The 19,614-nt window shown below is 35.0% G+C and overlaps 1 protein-coding gene and 1 pseudogene across 1 annotated transcript in view; both read right to left on the reverse strand.

The window, feature by feature from the left end:
- Nucleotides 1–19,614, reverse strand: part of LOC111054240 (ATPase family protein 2 homolog) — a 33,456-nt gene that overhangs the window by 3,603 nt on the left and 10,239 nt on the right. The window contains 5 exon segments of the mRNA XM_039429955.1: nt 416–580; nt 8,461–8,733; nt 12,774–12,983; nt 14,490–14,600; nt 14,603–14,888. Of these exon segments, the coding sequence (XP_039285889.1) occupies nt 416–580; nt 8,461–8,733; nt 12,774–12,983; nt 14,490–14,600; nt 14,603–14,888 (1,045 nt within the window).
- On the reverse strand, nt 14,173–14,300 carry LOC120352111 (annotated as a pseudogene).

Raw genomic sequence — 19,614 nt, forward strand, 5'->3', positions numbered from 1 at the left:
GATAATAATAAAATAGAATTATAATACCTTTTAAAATTAATAAAACAAGAATACAAATTGTAACTACTAATTTCGGAGATCACACCATCGTCAGTTTTTTTATATAACCCTTTGATCACCGCAACTAGAAGTTACAATTTGTATTCTTGTTTTATTATTTTATTAATTTCAAAGGGTACTATAATTCTATTTCATAAATACAAGAAAGTAGCTCTGAATTCATACATTTTAGTTAATAATAAATAAATAAAATTCAGGTAGGGTGAGATATAATAATTTAGAATCAATCAATCATAAATCAATAATCAATTACTTGATCAGATGGAGCAATCAGAATCAATTATCAATCAACATTTGATTGGATTTGAATTCGAAAATCACAAATAATTTGTTAAATTGGAGGAAAAAAGCTTACCTCAGCACCAGAGTAGCCTTCAGTCAAAGAGCTTAGTTCGTCAACATCTACATCGTCTGAAATCGGCGTTTTACGAAACTGTAACTCCAGAATTTGTTTCCGGGTCTGTAAGTCAGGTAGTGGCACATAAACCAAGCGATCCAACCGTCCTGGACGCAATAAAGCCTTGAAAGAATATTGATAGTATAAAATATTGATTCAAAATCACATCGTATCAAGCCTAAAATGATAGAAGGTTATATCTTATCAAGATAGAACTGATAGATCTGTTTCTCAAGCTCACCACTGTCGAGCGTTCATAGTCTACAAACAATTTGGAAACGGTGCGGAGTTGGAAAATGATAGAGCTATCTGCTATGGTGTTTTTACTGGTGTTTTCTACTTTAACCCTTCATGTTATATAGGGTGTCCCACGAAGAGGTTTACACGTTTGATTTCATATTACGTGCCCATTCATGCACCGAACTTTTTCAAATTTTACACAGTTTACAAAGTAGGTTCTAAAAATATTCTGGGAAAATTTCAACACCCTAAACTTCGTTGAGACAAAATGGCGGCTAATTGAAAAACAATACTTCAGAAACATTAAAAAAGTGTTTTTGGTTTTATAAAATATTTTTATTGTTGCACTTTAGGGCAATATGACTTTCAATGAAAAAACTAGATCATAGTCAAACGAAAAACCTTGAAGTCCAAAATTATTCAAATTAAAACCCATCCACAGCAACACACTGATAACAGCGCTTAAGAGATGATTCGTCAGCTCTCACAAAGAAACTCCGCGGTAACCGGAGAAGTTCCTCTTCTATTGATAGTTTTTGTTTCTCATCATTACATCGTTATTGAAGCTAAAACTATAACGATATAAACTTTTTCCTTCAAGTAACCCCATAAAAAGTAGTCACAAACAGTTAAATCTGGTGATTGGGGTGGCCAATCTAAAAAATCACTTCCACGAACGGCCATGAAGTTTGTCATATAGTAATAATTGCTTCACATGATTTGTGAAATGAGGTGGAGCACCATTGGAAGATTGCTTGATCCATTTCTGGTACCATCAAATGAGGCAAGACTACCGCAACGTAGTAAACAAATCAGATAATAACTAATGACAGAAGTTCTTATAGAAAGCGAATTGATAATATTTTCAATATGCTACCATTTTGTTTCTAGGAAGGTTAGTGAGCTGAAATTTCCTCAGTATATTTTCAGAACCATCTTTGTAAACTGTATAAAATTTAAAAACGTTCGGTGCATGAATGGAAGGGAATGTAAAATTAAACGTGTAAACCTCTTCGTAGGACACGGTGTATAAATATTATTAAGTTGATAACATTATCATGTTAATCAGGGGTGCCCAGCCCCCCCAAGGGCAATGGCGCAAGCCCCCCCCAATCCAAGTGTAATGCCCCCCCCCCTAAAGTACCCCAATTCCCAACCCTTTGGTTCTCAACATTAGTCAGTGTATGACAATAAAATTCACATCTTACATTCTAATCTTCTAAATGACATTATTTACCTTTGGTCTTGTGAGGAGTTCTTTCTGTTTTCATAATATTGTAAAAATATATACCATCGTTTCTAATCTCTTTTAAAATAGAAATAAAGTATCTTTTTGATATTTTTGAGACTAGCAGTGCACCCGTTCTTGTTCGGGAGGACTAGAAAGTACTACATTACATCAGGAAAAACTACATGACAAATATTTTAATAGGATATTGAAAGATAAGTAAGGGAGGCTTTGCTTTTTAAATGTTAAGGTTACTTATAAAAAGTTGAATAATAATATAATTGATAATTCTTTATTGCAAAAGAATATTGCATAGAAATTTTGGTACCTAAACATTCATACAAATTTGGAACGATTTTATCCATACAATATATAATGTCGGCAAGTTTAGGTATTCTAAATCCTATACTATAAAACGAGCAATTTCTGTTTAGATGTTTTGATGTTTGAATGTTTGGATGTTTATGTTTGTAGTTCACCGATCTCGAAAACGGCTCTAACGATTCTCAAGAAATTTAGAACATAGTAGGATTATAATATAAAAATTTGATTGCACTATAGGTTTCATCCCTGGGGAAACTCGCTGAAGGACATTGAAAGAATTTATCAATTTTAATCCTGATTAATTCCAGTAGAACCAATCAGATAAGCTATATCTTCTTGAGATGGTCTTCTGTGATTTGTTTCGTGAATTTACTCAGGATTAAAATTTAACATGCTTTTGTGAGAGAAATTTTTTGCATTCCTCTGGGAATCAATCTCAATCCACTGTGATTAGATGAACTATGAACTATGAATATTTATCATAATTTCTTCTTTCGTAATAATTTTTATATGCTTTTGTAGGTACTCCAGAGCGGAGCTCGGTGCCCCGATATTTATCATAAATTGGAACAGGTTGTCACTGATGTTGTGTTGTTGGTAGTATTTACTTTTTAACATTACAGGAGTAAATAACACAAGTCGGACAAAATGTATCTTTAAATGGTTTGGTTTTTGGAATAAAGATATCATCTGAACAAGTACATTTTGTAAATTCTATTTATTAATACCAAATATCGGGGCACCGAGCTTTGCTCGTTATTTATTCATTGATAAACAGAACTCAATTCTTTAAATGATTGGGGAAGGACTAACAAGCACAGCCCAAAACTGTTTCTTCCCCGAATTTTGATTTATACACTATAAAATTTATAGTTGGAATATTCAATATTCCAAAAAGTAGGATACACTTGAATTCAAGTGAAATTTTTAGTCCATATATTTGAAAACATAAAACTTCTAATTTGGATTGTTTACATACCAAATAGAATAACAAAATAACACTCACTAATCACTTACAACTGTAAAATAATGATTAACTTTGAATATTAAGATATATACCATCTCATGTCAACAAATCAGATTACCGTACTGTATTTTGATCGAGTCAATTAAAATTTCTAGATTTCTCGCGAGATACGATAAGCTAATTGATTACACAGCTCATCTCCCACACAGGCGCACGCATCTTCTGTTATCGACAGACGACAAAATCATCATCTATTTTTCCAAGGATGAATTATCCTTTTCATGTCCTTCAGGGAGTTTTCTCAGGGATGAGACCTAGTGCAATCGAATTTTGATATCATAAACCTACTATATTCCGAATTTCGTGAAAATCGTTAGAGCCGTTTCCGAGATCCGTTGAACATAAATAACCATATAATCAGATAGCCAGATATAAAAATAGAAAAATATAAACAGATATACAGAAATTGCTCGCTTAATATAATAGGATAACAACTTATAGTCCAGTCAAATGGTCGTTTTTCAGGAACCCAGCCCCGAAAGAATTTTTTTCTATGGTTCTATATGTATTTTGGGGCGCTGAATTCTAATCTGATATTTGCTGACACGCAAGAGGGCGACTTCACCCCCAAAATTTTGGACTTTTCCAAGTTTTCCATTTAATCTCGAGAACCTTGAATTTTTCGAGAAAAAGCATTCTCTATATAACATTAAAGATAGTTAAATTTCCAATGAATTGAGTGATAGCGCAGGACTACTTCTTGGATTTTTTATCTGAAGTGTTCCAAAAGATACGCAACTTTAAATGTGCGAGAAATTTGTGATATTTCCCCCATTTTCACAGTCTCGCATATGCAACGGTGCGCATCTTGTGGAACACTTCAGATTAAAAATCCAAAAAGTAGTCGATGTTGTGATGAATTTTCTCCTCTTTTCACTCCCATAAATTATACTTTTGTTTCCAATACCGTTCAAAAGTTACAGCCAATTGAATGATTATCTTTATTTTCTAATTTTTCTTGCGATTTTACTGTTATTAAAGAGTCTCTAAAATGAGTACAATACATGATACAAACTTACGATTGGTCTTAAATGAGAGAAAATTTCATGCTCTATAAGCTGAGTTGCCTTAAATTGATCTTGCATTATTGTTTATATCGAAAAACTGTCGAGACTGTGAAAATGAGAAATATATCGCAAATTTCTTGAATTTTGAACAAACGTATCTTACTTCACGATTATATTTTTACAAAAATCATTCACCTCCCATAAAAGAGGAGATTCTTTTCTTCAAATCAAGACCAAGGATCATTTTGAGTTACCGAGACACACAGTTTTGAATATAGTTTTGAATTAACTACATTAGGATCATATCTCTATTTAATACCTTGATTTTTCAGCCATGATTCAAAATGTTTACATAAAATATAAAAAAATCATGCCCCCCCCAAAAATGTTGATGGCGCAAATTGTGCCATGCCCCCCCTTGTGGGCACCCCTGATGTTAATAATTATTAATGTGTGGAATGTAATGTTGAACGGCAATCGAATTTTTATTTATGTGTAACGACAGAAAGGGATAGCAAACCAATGTAATGTTGATTAGGTGCTGACTTGAAAACCTGTATTTCACTACAGGTATTGATAGAGAAGCTCTTTTCCCCTGCACACCTACATCGGAAGTGACTGGCACAAACTTTCAGGTTTTGGACTATGCTGTCGAAAGTGTATAGTGTAGCATTGCGATAGTGTCATCGGACGATTCGACTGACAGGCAAACAGTGTTTTATTTATTCAATGATACACAAAACACAATTCATTAAAACGATCGGGGAAGGACCAACAGACACAGCCCAAAACGTTCCTTTCCCAAATTTCATTTATTCATACACTAGTTTGATAAGTAGGTTTATGTTTAATTCACTTTGAATTTCAGTGTTCTGTAACTGCTCACCTGCAAGAGCACACTAACTACTACACAACCAAGTTTCAAGTGACTGCAACTAAGGCCGGCCACTAACAACCGGACAAGTTTGTTGAACATGTGTGAACGTACAGCTTCTAACATGAAATAAACTACCTTTATATTAACTTCTTTTTTAAACTTCTAAACATGAAATAAACAACAATGAATTATTATTACATTTATTACATTCCTTAATCACAACATCAAATTAATGATTGGGAGAGAATCAACAGGATAAACCCAAAACTGTTCCTCTCCCTAATTTTGATAAAAATAGTCCAAATGAGGTTATGAAAACACTTTTATAAAGATCACAAAAATTTACAGTACAAATATACATTATACTAAAAATTTTGTATCTCGGTTGATCAGAAAGATGAAACAAATTATTATTACACTTGAAAATGCATTAATAAATTGAAAAATATTAAAAAAACTTGATAAATTTGAAGCCAGAAAAATCACAAAAACATTCACTATCAGCATATATGATCGTACTTTATTATAATATACATATTATCCACTTGAAAATGACAAATTGTAATGCCTAGTCCACACTCTCGCCAAGCTGGCCAAGCTGGTAAGCTTGTCCACGTTGGTCTTTCAATCCACACTGCAATGTGACGAGTGCCTGGGTGGGATGTATTATTTTAATAATAATTGTAATTATACATTACTTCAATTTTTTTCAATTATGCATTATTATTTTGCGGATTTTGCTTGGCTGGCCTTTACTCGCCACGTCTCGATAAAATTTGAAGCAAGGGCGAGCGCTGGCATAGAAGCCATCCACACTCTTACGTACACACTTGGCAAGAGTGAGGACGCGGCATTATGATACAAGAATAATTCAACATCAGATAGAGCAGCGAACAAAAAGTAAACATCAAGAAATGGAAGACTGAAACCTAACCTCAAAAAATTTTGTTCGAAGTCTTTCGCTAATGACAAAGCTTGTGTGAACACTGAACAGACATGTTCGTCATATTTGTGTAATCTTTAGTGTCCGGTCTAATGTCCAGTTTTCCGGGTGTACAGTCGTAACGTACATGTACACGTTACGTCCAGCCAAAGAAGCTAAGGCTATTTTTATGAGTAAGTGGCATGCTATTTTCTGAAATAGTCTCAAGTTACAAATTAGAAAAATATTAATAAGAAGCTGCATTTGGAGTGTGAGGGGCCGAAGCCCAAAAATTCCCGGATACAGGAGCCGACCCTTGTATCCACCTTCCACCCCTGCAGTATATAGGCCCAAAGGCCTCTCCTGTAGAACTTGCAACTCTCCCGCAAGTGCGAGCTGCTTCTGAAACTCAGGCCGCAGTGATAGTATGATAAGCACTGAGTTAGCGTGGCAAAGTATCATAGCACCACTCACTGTCCTCGGCCTGTCACCAGCACTGTTTCCAGTGCCAGGGGCAGACCGAAATTTTCCGCCTAGTGTTAGTCCTCCTACTTCGGTCTACTGGTGCTACGAGGGCACCACTTCTAAGGGTTACTGCATTTGGAGTATCGCACTCTATGGCTCAGAAACTTGGACTATTGGTAAGGTAGAAGAAGAAAGAACACTAAATGCATTTGAAGTATGGTTTTGGATCCGCCTCCAACTCAAGTTGGAATCGACTGATAGAAAATTACTAATTAGGATGTAATTCAAAGGGCTAAGGAAAAGCGATCTTTTTTGTTGTTGGTTATCCATCTTATTACTTTTTCACTATTACGTTTTCACTGGAATTATTACTATTGTATTCTTGTATAACTTTTAAATGAAAAAACACTCACATTCTTTGGTGTGGCGACGACCGTTTCGTGCTTGTATTACACATTTTCAAGCCAGACAGAAACTAAACTATCTCTTTTGCGTATTCTATAGGACAGACGGCATTCTTGACTTGGCCATGTAATTAGACACAACGATTTCACGTTAAGAGTACTGGAAGGTATAATAATATTGGAAAAAGGGCTCGTGGAAGACCCCGGCTACAATATCTGAAGCAAGTAACCAAAAATTTAGGGATCCAGAGCTACATCCAACTGAAAAGTTCAGCTCTGGACAGAAAACGATGTAAAGCTGCCTACCAATCGATTGATTGAAGCTGAAGAAAATTAAATAGTATATTTCGCACCTAGAGCAGAAAATGATAATTATTTTTCCGGCTCGAAATCGGTTTTCAAGTCCGAGGCCGCAGGCCGAGAGCCGGAAAAACATTTTTGCCCGTGGTGCGAACGATATTTTTCGCCACACTACAGGTATTGCTGACAAAATAAAGAATACTTGTTATCGTACCTATCTCTTGATTTTAGTGGTAGAAGATTTGCAGTCAGGATTTCAGATTCTTTTAAAATTTCACTTGGAATATCACGGGCGTCGTCATCTTCAAGCATTTTTGAAAATTTGGAATGCGCTAATCAACAATAAATAATTGAATAAAACTGGTTGCGAAGCGAATGCTGAATTAGATTAATTTGAAACTCGAACTGAAATCATGGCGACTTCAGCTGATGGAGAAAGTGGATCTTCCCGATCTAGCGGATGACTTATTAACTACGGACTTCCATGAGCGGCTGGAAAGAGACCACTTTCTGGCCTAGACCGGAAAATAAATCCTTTTCTGACGTCAGACGAGAGTCGTCAGCAAACAAGGTCTTTCAGATCTACGTAGGGACTGGAAAACAGCTGCTTTCTGTGCAGTGTGGCGAAAAAGCAATATTGTTAGTGAACATACTATCATAGAGAAACGATAGCGTAAGTAGATATCCCATGGTATAGGGCGTTTATGTCGCAACTTTTACTGTTATCCCAAGCAGATAGTTCACGTGGTTCTTTCCCATGCAGCTGTGTGACGCTGGTTGTCTCTCAAATTGTGCCGTTCCTACACTCTCACCCCAACAAAAAAGTAAAAATTGACAATAATCGACATTAATCGGCTTGAGATAACAGTAAAAGTTGCGACATAAACGTCCTATACCATGGGATATCTACTTACGCTATTGTTTCTCTATGATACTATATAACTGTGTAGACCTCACTTGAGATCTGGAGCTTATGCATAAACACCTAGACAGTCTATACCTCGAATTTATACTATTGTTACTGGAACTAGTTTAAAATAATAATAATATTCGTATTGTTTTTATTGGTGGGGAGTTCCTGACGGAAGTTCCACCTCGCCTAAAAATATCATTCAAGCCTCAATGGGCCTTACGACTGGCATACTTCAGCCGGGACCGAAAATTTAACGTGCCCATCCGATAACACGGAGAGTGTATTAAAATTTGTACCTTATCGATGCGATCAGGTCGATTGGTGGCAGCAATCACCGACACATTGCCGAGCGGCTCCACACCGTCCAACTCAGTCAACAGCTGAGCCAGCACCCGCTCCTGCACCTGGGCACCCCCACCCCTGCCCTCCCCTCCACCGCCCCTGTCGCCGGCCAGTGCGTCAATCTCGTCGAAGAACACGACCGACGGCGCTACGCTGCGTGCACGCTTGAATGTGGCGCGAACCGCGCGCTCCGATTCGCCAACCCATTTGCTGAACAGCTCCGAGCCCTGACCAACAAATGATAGACATCAGATACAATAGGTACTATAAGAGATAATATTATAATAGATATTACAAAACAAAAGCTATTACAATCGGTAAACACAGTATTAAGGAAGGTACAAACAGAACAGGCAAGTTGATGTTTAGCTTTCAGTTTTGATCGATTTCAGTATAGTGAAGTCCACGTTCTATGAGCATGACCTCGACCTACACATTTTCATTACATCGTGTGATAGACGTCATTGACAAGAGAGGCAGCATTTTTCATAAAATGTATCAAGTATGTGCTTATGCCGATGATGTAGCCATAATTGCCAGAAGAAAAGATATCCTCCAGGACACGTATAAATTACTAGAAAGAGAAGCACAAAAGATTGGTCTCCTAGTCAATGAAAATAAAACAAAATACATGAAAATATCAAGAAGTCAAGCGCGAAGGGTTCCACAGAGTCTGAGAATCGATTATAGGTTGTTTGAGGGAGTGAAAAACTTCAGCTATCTGGGTGTTGAATTGAATAATCAGAATATGATGAGCACCAGTATCAAACAAAGAATATTGTCGGGAAATAGAGCATACTACAGCAACATGAAGCTTCTAAAGAGCAGGCTCATCAGTAGAAGCAGCAAGCTTAAGATTTATGAAACCCTTATAAGACCTGTAGTTACCTATGGCTCTGAATCATGGACTTTGTCTAAGGAAGACCAACATAATTTAAGTGTATTTGAACGAAAGGTGCTTAGAAAAGTGTACGGTCCTGTAAAAGAAGGAGAAGAGTGGAGAAGGAGAACCAATGCTGAACTTGAACTATTAATAAAAGGCCGTAGTATAGTACGCTTCATAAAGGCACAGAGACTAAGGTGGTTCGGACATATTTATAGGATGGAGGAAACCAGAATGCCAAAAATAGTGCTTGAAGAGAAGCTTCACTCAAGAAGAAATCAAGGCAGACCAAGAATTCGATGGGAAGATGAGATAAGGGATGATTTGATAAGGATGGGTTATAGAGGATGGAGAGGATTTATAATGGACAGAAACGTTTGGAGGAATGTTGTGGAGGAGGCCAAAGCCCACAATGGGCTGTAGAGCTATAACAGAAGAAGAAGAGGTCCACGTTATAATGATAGTGGAGATAGGAGATAGGAGAACAGCGTTGTCGATTCTCTGCATGTACTATATAATTCAAATTCATTTATTTGCCATAAAATAATATAGATTGATAAAATAAATATTCTAACTTACAAAATGGCACTACCGGCAAAGAACAACTTGTGCGCCGGCAGTGAGTTCGAACAACTATAGTGAAGTCCACATTATAATGGCAGTGTACGATTGACAATACTGTTGCTGTCTGTTTCTATCATACAACAAAGCAGATAGCACTATCTCTCTCTCGCTTTGCAATGTTGTCTATTTGCCAGAATATTTCATATTTACTTTTGACAGTGACTGTACAAAAGTAGACAAAGAATTCTCAACCGCCATTTTGTTTCTTCATTCTATCAAAATGCTTTGGTACATAAGTCGTATAATTGATTTAAAATGTATTTTTGAAACAATTGAATAATTTTTAGACATTACCGTATGAGAAACACAAATTAAAATACCTGAAATTACATTTTAAAAGTAGATAACTAACCATCCTAGACTTCATCCATGCTTCAGTTAGCCTACCCGTATAGGTTAGATCTACTCGTACCGGTATAAATATTACTTAGTTAGCCTACCCGTATAGGTTAGATCTAAGTATAAATATTACTTAGTTAGCCTACCCGTATAGGTTAGATCTACTCGTACCGGTATAAATATTACTTATTTATAAAAATTACTTATTTTTAAATAGGATTTCTATTTTTCTATCATTTTTAAAGGAAATTGGAATAGAATACCTACCAAATAACTCAATTTCTGTTGTTTTGAAATTCAGATTGTTGTATCACAGCTTTTTAAATTAGCCGCCATTTCAGGTTTGTATAAAAATAAAAATCTGATCTCAGTTATGAAAGCAAATTTTTGAATCAAATTATAAAAAAATATATTTTCTCCATCAATTAGACATTAAATTGATTATTTTATTAAGGAAATTATGATTATTATTAGATTAAATTTAATGGGATGAATTGATTAACAGTTGTGTACAGTCAGTGGCAAAATGGATAGACTTGGCAACGTTTTTCTACTATCTTTCTTTACTGCCATTATAACGTGGACCTCACTATAGGTAATGCATGCTATGATACAAAGCAGTGGTAATATACTTGCTTGCGGAACGGTGAGCAATGCAAACATAGTTTGCATTATAGCCAAATATATCATCAGATAATATTATACATAATAATTAATTCGAAAACACAATCAAAACAAAATCATCACTTTCACAAACTCAGTGACAAAAAATGTAATTTCATCAAAATACTATTAAGAATATTAGCAAGTGCTGTAATATAGTACTGTAACTGCCCCCAAATGGGGGTAGAATTAAGAGATCTCTAAATTCTAAAGGGCGAGTCATGGGACTTTATTAATTGACAAACTTTAGCATTCTATTAAACTTGTAAAATTTTATTAAATGAATTAAACTGATTTAAATTTGGACAATAACCAGAATAATCGATATCGATTCATTGCACATTCTAAAAATTCAAGATGACTGCATGTAAGATTTTGCTAACTGCTTATTTGGATTCTAACTGTTCACGAAGGTAGCGTGGACTTTACTCATTTCTCAATTACAAATTTATGATACTAGGGACTCGGTCATTCAAGGGTTTTTAGCATGAGCTAGAAAATATAATGGCACTAACAATCGATCAATTTATAAATTCATTACTATTTAGAAATTTTCACTACACTGATTACTCCCGGATAACTTACTAATTTAAACAAACATTGACATATTCACTTCAAATAATTAATAAACTACTTCAACTTAACTTACGGCGAAAAATAATACATATTAACAAACAGCAAACAAATTCAACACACACGTTAATTTTGAGCCCTCGAGGCCCGAGGCTACCTCTGGATTTTAAATGTGAATTCGGCCGCGGCTTGATTGGAACTGAACTATTCCACGCAAATTATGTTCCCCTTCCTCCAACGAGACAACGGTCCACGTGGAGACGAGCATAATTCCGTGGGAAAGGAAAATAATGCAAGTTTGAAATATTCCCAAATACTCGTGTATTTTCCATCGCTAACGGAAATACAGTTCCGTGAGAATACCTCAACCCTGCATAAAATTGGAGTCTTCCCGGACGCAGGTTAGCAAAATCTTAATGTGAGAAAATTATTTTTCAACAGAAAAAGAAATTTCTCACAATAAAAATTTACACACAAAATTCAGCTACAAGATCACTGAAGTCTCATTGTTGAAGTCCTAATTCTACACTTTTCGAATGAACCCATACTAAATTTATCTCTATGAAAACACAAACCCATAATTAATTAATTTATTTCAATGTCATCACCATCACAGTACCTAATATTAAAAACAATAATACTATACAAAGTTTAGAAAAAAATACTATTAAATTGAATCTATTTCTATTGATAAAAATGAAAAAAGGGAATATATTATAATCTGCTATATGACAGCTGACCTGCAAAAGGACACAAACTACTGCAAACCTAAGTCGGAAGCGACTGATACTAACGTTCTGGTTTTCGTTTGTAGTCGAAAATATCCGGCAAAACGTTACGTTAGTGGCTGACTTCATATACATCACATATCTAAAATTGAAATGTGATGAATGAATGTAAATTAATACCTCTGTGTCGACAAAGATGGCATAGACCATTCAAATATCCTGTTTATAATGAATGTTTTCAAAGTTTCTGTCATCTATCCATATACAGTAAGTGTTATTTATTTATAAATTCAAATTCAAATTGTTTATTTGACATAAATAAATAATGAATTTATATCTTGATATAATCTATACATTAATAGTTTTAAAATTAACTTAATAATCTTAAACATATCTTCATATACATGATAGTATATAGTATAGTATATATAGTATATATAGTATTTTATATCTATACCTTGATAGATATAAAGTTGAGCTTGCTCTCAGTGGCGAGTGCCTTGGCAATCATGGTCTTGGAACAGCCAGGCGGTCCATACATGAGAACGCCTTTGGGCGGATTGATGCCAAGGCGCGCAAATGCCTCGGGGTGCCTGATTGGCCACTCCACCGCCTGCCGCAGCTTCAGTTTCAGCTCTTCTTGACCTCCGATGTCGCTCCAACGCACCTGTAATCATATTTAATCAATAATGAAAGGAAAATACAAAACGTTGCTACGGTAGTAATACAGTATAATTTCACGAGCATCCACAAATGGTCACATTGCAGTAATAATTTTTTTCTAAATTTGAGAAAGGAACAGTTTTGGGCTTCAAGCCTGTTGTTCCTTCCCCAATCATTCATAGTTGAGAATTATATTGTATTGATCAATGTATGAATAAATTAATTGATAACCAAATACTATTTTACAGTAGTAATGTTGTAATGCGAGTGATATGATATTTCTTCATAATTTAACACAAAGAGACTGTTTTCACCACTGTTTGGGTTAGTTACTACTACTACTACTACTACAGTGACAAATATCCAAGTTTTTCATTAACAAAATTCAGAATTATTTATCCTTGACAATACGATGTCTTTTCTACTCAAGTAGTTTTTCTATTGACTCAAACTCAGTTTCAATGCTCAAGACATTTAATGATTATGATGAACAATAATTTTGTACAACATCTCTGATAACAGGTTACAATTCATTTGCTCGATGAATAGAATATTTATTTCGCCAAAATACAAGATACATAAGACAATGTAAATTATAATAAATCTTGTTGAATTATAGAAATAATATAATTATAGACTCATTGAATTTACTGTCACATACCAATATCATTCACAATATTACATTGGGGCCGAGACACATGAGGCGTTTTTCAGACGAGTCGGCCCGACACGACAGGACAGGAAGCTCCCGATTGGCTGATTACGCCAACCCAATAAGCCAATCAGAGACCTTTCTGTCCAGCCGTGCCGTGCCGACTCGTCTGAGAAACGCGTCCTGTGTCTTGGCCCTTAATTAGAAACAAATAAATCAGCAAGATTTAAACACAATTATTGACTTATGCCAGTAGTCTTCACCTCCAGCCGTATAAGAATAAGATAGTTGATATAGCTATTTAGAATAATAATTATTATCTTTGTCTAACTGTCACAGCTTTGTATTATTTTTGTAAAATGAATTGAATTTAATTTAATAATAATCACACATTTTAGCGAGAGAGCTCAAGATTGTTATTTTAACCTTTTAAATTAGCATATCACTCAACACAACACTGGATATCATCAACACAACAAACACCTACAATTATCAGTCAAGTGAAACAAAATAGCACATCTAATAATAATTTAGAGAAGCCAACAGTTAACGCTCCATCTATACACAAAAATCAGTTAAAATCCTGAATCTTACAATGTGGAGCGTATAAAAGTTTAAACTGATATCAGATACTACACTTTGATTTTAGCCAAAAGGCTGTTAAGAAATAAATTAAATTAAAATTCAATTATTGATTTGATTGCAGTATTAGGCCTACTACTATTGCAAGTAATTTTATTTAACGAAATAATCATAAATTAAAATTACATCATCTTGAATTACAATTAAATTCATTACATAATAATTATTAGTTGATCAGACTTTTTAAGGTGGAAAACAACAATAAATTCTACTCACATTAGGCACCTGCACATAGACCTCCCGCATGGCACTGGGCTTGACCTGAGTGAGCGCCCATTTCAAATCTGCCACCTCCAGCGCACGCGGCCGCCGTCGCGCCTGGCATGCACCTGTGCGTGCGACAGCAGTGCACTCAGGTCGGCGGCCACAAATCCGTGAGCTGCGTCCGCCACAGAGTCCGCCATTAAGTGGTCCCGATCACAGGCAGCCATTGGAGGGTCTCGATCACTGGCAGCCATTTGAGGGTCTCGATCACTAGCAGCCATTGAAGGGTCCACATCGCTGGCAGCCATTGAAGGGTCCACACCAGAGCAGCCGGCTCGCTTCAGAAGGCATTGCAGGATTTCACGTCGGTCAGATGCCATAGGCACGGGTAGTTCTATTTCGCGGTCAAGTCTGTAATTCAGAATAAAATAATTCAATCTAACTTTATTAAGAATATTTCATATTAAATATATGGGATTCAATATCACAATACAATGAAAACATGGCATCACTACAAACTATCCCATTTTTATGTTTTATCATTGAAATTGAACCTGAATTTCAATTATACCTGATTCACAATAATTGAGATTTATAAGTAGTGATCAATTAGTGATTCGGTCTCGGGGCTAGAAATACTGTTCGCTGAAGAAACACTGTTTTTCAATTGATAATACTAAATTCACTTTATTGTCATCAATATTAATGATCGAAGAAATGTCTTATACAATAAAAGCATTGGCCAAGAAGCAATAAGATATATTAATTGTAAGGGTACAAACACACTGAAAGCGGAGCGGAGCGTGGCGTGGCGTGGTCCGAGCGTTCATGATACACACAGGAAGCGTCTCAGCGTCAAGGGCCTAGATAATGGCGTTGTCTAAGTTTGCACGGATATTAATTTGTAAGAATAAGTACTTAAAGTATTGGATTTTAGCTAAGCCTGCTAGGACAGAGTGGATTAATGATATTAATGAACTTAGATCGTCGACTATTTGGTGAATATCACCATCTGTTTAATGTGTAAAGAAAGCATGAGTCCCGATTTTTTGAGTAAATGCGAATGTCAACTTCAACCTTTGATTATATTTTGAATCGAGTGAAGCCTGATTTGGAAAAACAAGTCACTAATTGGAGGAATCCAATATCTGCTGTGAAGAAAGACTTGTAATAACATTAAGGCCATATTTCATATAAATATGAATGAAGTGGATTAGAATAGCCTTACTTTTGATTTCAAAGTGCAATAGATGAATATTCTCTTCCGAATAATCAAATAATACACATTACAGGGGAATTTGGGCAAACATTAAATACACTAGTTCACTAGACGGTGGGAAAATGTAGTAGAACAAGTGCATTATTATGTACAAGAGTAGACCAATAGTATGTACATTAGTAGGTCACTCGTACGTTGACGCTTTGTCGCTCCGCTTGTAGACGCTCCAAAAAACAAACCAACTTGTTCCAAAGTTTGACGCCACGCTCCGCTCTGCGAGTAGACGCTTCCAGTGTGTTGCAGATCATTACTTAATATGATATTGTTCACGACGCTCCTCAACGCCACGCCACGCTCCGCTTTCAGTGTATTTGTATCCTAAATTAAGTAAAATGCAGTGAATTCAAGGAAACTAGATAGAGTTGGCAAGAATAATTTTAGCTATGTGAGTAAAAGAAAAAGAAATATAAAATAAAACTATAGCTTAAATCAACTAAATAAATTGGAAACGGGATAATTTTGGGCATGAGCAGTTTTTTCAAGTTGAGTATTTGTACACAATGTAAATGAATGAATGTAATTGATTTCAAGAAAAACTACAAGCTCAAAACGATGAAACGATGATTAACTTATTCTGAAACTACTATACCAATACTTCATAATAAAAACAGATTTCCAATGACAATTGGTAAGTTGCACCACTTCCTTGAGAAAATAGTTGTCCAAGAAATTTAACTTTCAAAAAATATGTATTAGTATGCTTCAGTAGAAGCTTATAGAACTGCTTGGGCAGTATCTGTTCTGTATAGGGCTACTTGTAATATAAATAGAAATAAAAATATCAGTACCCTTTTTTGAATTATTTTATCACAACATGTTTCACATTAATGCCATTTTCAAGTGTTTAAAACATGTTGTGATAAAATAATTCAAAAAAGGGTACTGATATTTTTATTTTTATTTCTGCTTGGGCAGTTCTATTATTCAACAGTGATAATGTAACTTGTGAAATATGAGCATATATTGAACAGCATGATAATTTTAGGTGATTAAAAGACAATATACGTTGTAAAAATATCAAGACGATATTTCTGCCAAACAGAACACAAATCTCCCACAAACACCTTGGATAAACAGTCTCTTAGAATCTCATAGAACAGACTATTGAAAAGTATATACGTTTTATGTATTTTTCGCCACACTTGGATGTAATGAGCTGGTTTACGTGCGTCATATGGAGGCCGAAAGTGATTGTTTTCCGACCAGGCCGGTAAAACTTTACGGCCCTAGGGCTGTAAAATGACCTTGAATAACAGCTGATCGTGTCCGATCTCACAAAAATCATAGAGAGATAATCTCATAATGACTGTAATAATCTATATAATTATGTATCGTGAATCGCGGTATTATGTCTATAATATATATTTTATAAATTACTGTTTCATAATTTAATATTTATTATTGTGTTTTTGATATCAAACAATAGAATACGACGATATATCTCCATAGCCTGAACAATAAATGTTGGCTACATTGTCCATTGTCAGAAAGGTACGTATCGCAAGTATTTGAAAGTGAAGAATCGAATTTGAATTCAAAGTACAATAATTGTATCAATATTTAAAAGTGAGGTAGAGTAATAATGTTTCTTTTTTATTATCGAATTCCACTTCTTAATGCAATACAATCAACAATAATAATAAGCAAATACAGCACAGATCTGAAGTTTAAGGTAAGCCTACTGGTGAAACTCAGCCTTGACTGAAAAAATCCTAGTAATTTTTCCGTAATTCATTATTAAAACTTTTAGATAATTTTCTTCAATATTAAACCATATAGAGAAAACATTAGGCCCACTCAAGATTGAATCTTCGAATGTTTTCTCTATGATTAACTATTTTCAGAGCAATATTTTGTTGTGAAAATGCCAGCAAACCGGCTTCAAATTTGCGCTATACTCTATTATTATAGTAGCCTACATAGCCTACGTTATCTGACTTAATTCAGAGTGAAAATTTTATTGTGAGACAGAATGATAATAATATTAATTTTAATAATATAAGTCATGAGCCAAAGTCTGTTGTACGGTACGCTTTTTAGGAGTGAAGTAAACTTTTTTAGAAGTCTTGTATTACAGTATTACGTGTATGCTAAGGGTTATCAGTCAGGCCTCAACGTTCAACAGTACGGAATAGCCGAGAGAGTAAAGGCGTACATCAGTCAGAACTCAAAGCTCAGTGAATAACAAACATGATCTAGGTTCGAATCTCGGTCAATGACTTTTTTTTTGTCGATGAATTTCGACTTTTAATACCTATTTTTTATATTAGTTACCTTAATTTATATTTCAATCAATTTTTTAGATATATTTTGAGACAAAACTGTGAAATATGCAATTATATTAATTTTTACATCACTTATTTCAAAATAGTATGAAAATTCTATTCATCCATCTGTCCATGATATTGCACCGGGCGCAAAGCTCGCGCCTAATATTAATAGTATAAAAATATGGTCATTATTGTAAATTATTAATTAGTAATATTGAAATTAATTGACAGTAAAAGTTGTCATAACCAAGATTCAAACTACCAAATAGGCTGTTTGAATTTTATTTATTTTTTAATTTCTTTATATTGGGAAGTTTTTTTTGGGTGTGGCGAAAAATAGCGTTCGCACCATGGGCAAAAATGTATTCCGGCTCAATCTTTTCTAGTCCTCGGCCTACGGCCTCGGACTTAAAAACCGATTTCGAGCCGGAAATATCTCATTTTCGGCCCTAGGTGCGAATATACTATTAAACATAAAGCTGGAATGCCACATATCAGTTACTAGTCAAGTCAATATAGACATAAAAAAGGGGGTGTGCTTGCAATTTATATTGTAGTTCTGATTTTTAATATAAATATTATTTGGATACATGAGAGAAGTCCAGAACCAATTTCTTCATGCAAAATGTCCTTGTGCTAGTTACAGAGTGGTCCAAAAACCTCGTATTTTCGGTTCATTTTCCAGTTTTCAGCTATTTCTGCCAAATCTATTGATCGGACAGAAAAATTTGCTCTCGCCTCTTTTTTAGATGTTTTATAAAATTATGAATAAAATGAGATCATTCGGAACTCTCTATCTCCCATGAGTACTGAGTTATGATTTTTCAAAAATGAGTGAAATTTAAAGAGAAAATCAGAGAAGATGAATTTTGGTTTTTCATCAACAATATCTTCCTGATCTGAGATCAGGTAGAGCGCTCTATCTCAAATAGATTTCCAGGTACACCTGACAACAATGCAAGTTTTATGAGAATCACCCGTTAGATGCACTTCATTTCAGTATTTCCTAGTCGAGAGGCGCGCATAAGGAAACCTCAAGTATCAAGATTGTAGAGCACAAAAATACGCCCAGAGGGATTTTGAATTATACATCTAAATTATAACAATCGGGATATATTGTTGATGAAAAACTAAAATTCATCAGAATATATTTTCTCTTTAATTTTTCTCATTTTTGAAAAACAAGTCACTAATTGGAGGAATCCAATATCTGCTGTGAAGAAAGACTTGTAATAACATTAAGGCCATATTTCATATAAATATGAATGAAGTGGATTAGAATAGCCTTACTTTTGATTTCAAAGTGCAATAGATGAATATTCTCTTTCGAATAATCAAATAATACACATTACAGGGGAATTTGGGCAAACATTAAATACACTAGTTCACTAGACGGTGGGAAAATGTAGTAGAACAAGTGCATTATTATGTACAAGAGTAGACCAATAGTATGTACATTAGTAGGTCACTCGTACGTTGACGCTTTGTCGCTCCGCTTGTAGACGCTCCAAAAAACAAACCAACTTGTTCCAAAGTTTGACGCCACGCTCCGCTCTGCGAGTAGACGCTTCCAGTGTGTTGCAGATCA

Source organism: Nilaparvata lugens, chromosome 6 (assembly GCF_014356525.2).
Source record: "Nilaparvata lugens isolate BPH chromosome 6, ASM1435652v1, whole genome shotgun sequence".
Taxonomy (NCBI): domain Eukaryota; kingdom Metazoa; phylum Arthropoda; class Insecta; order Hemiptera; family Delphacidae; genus Nilaparvata; species Nilaparvata lugens.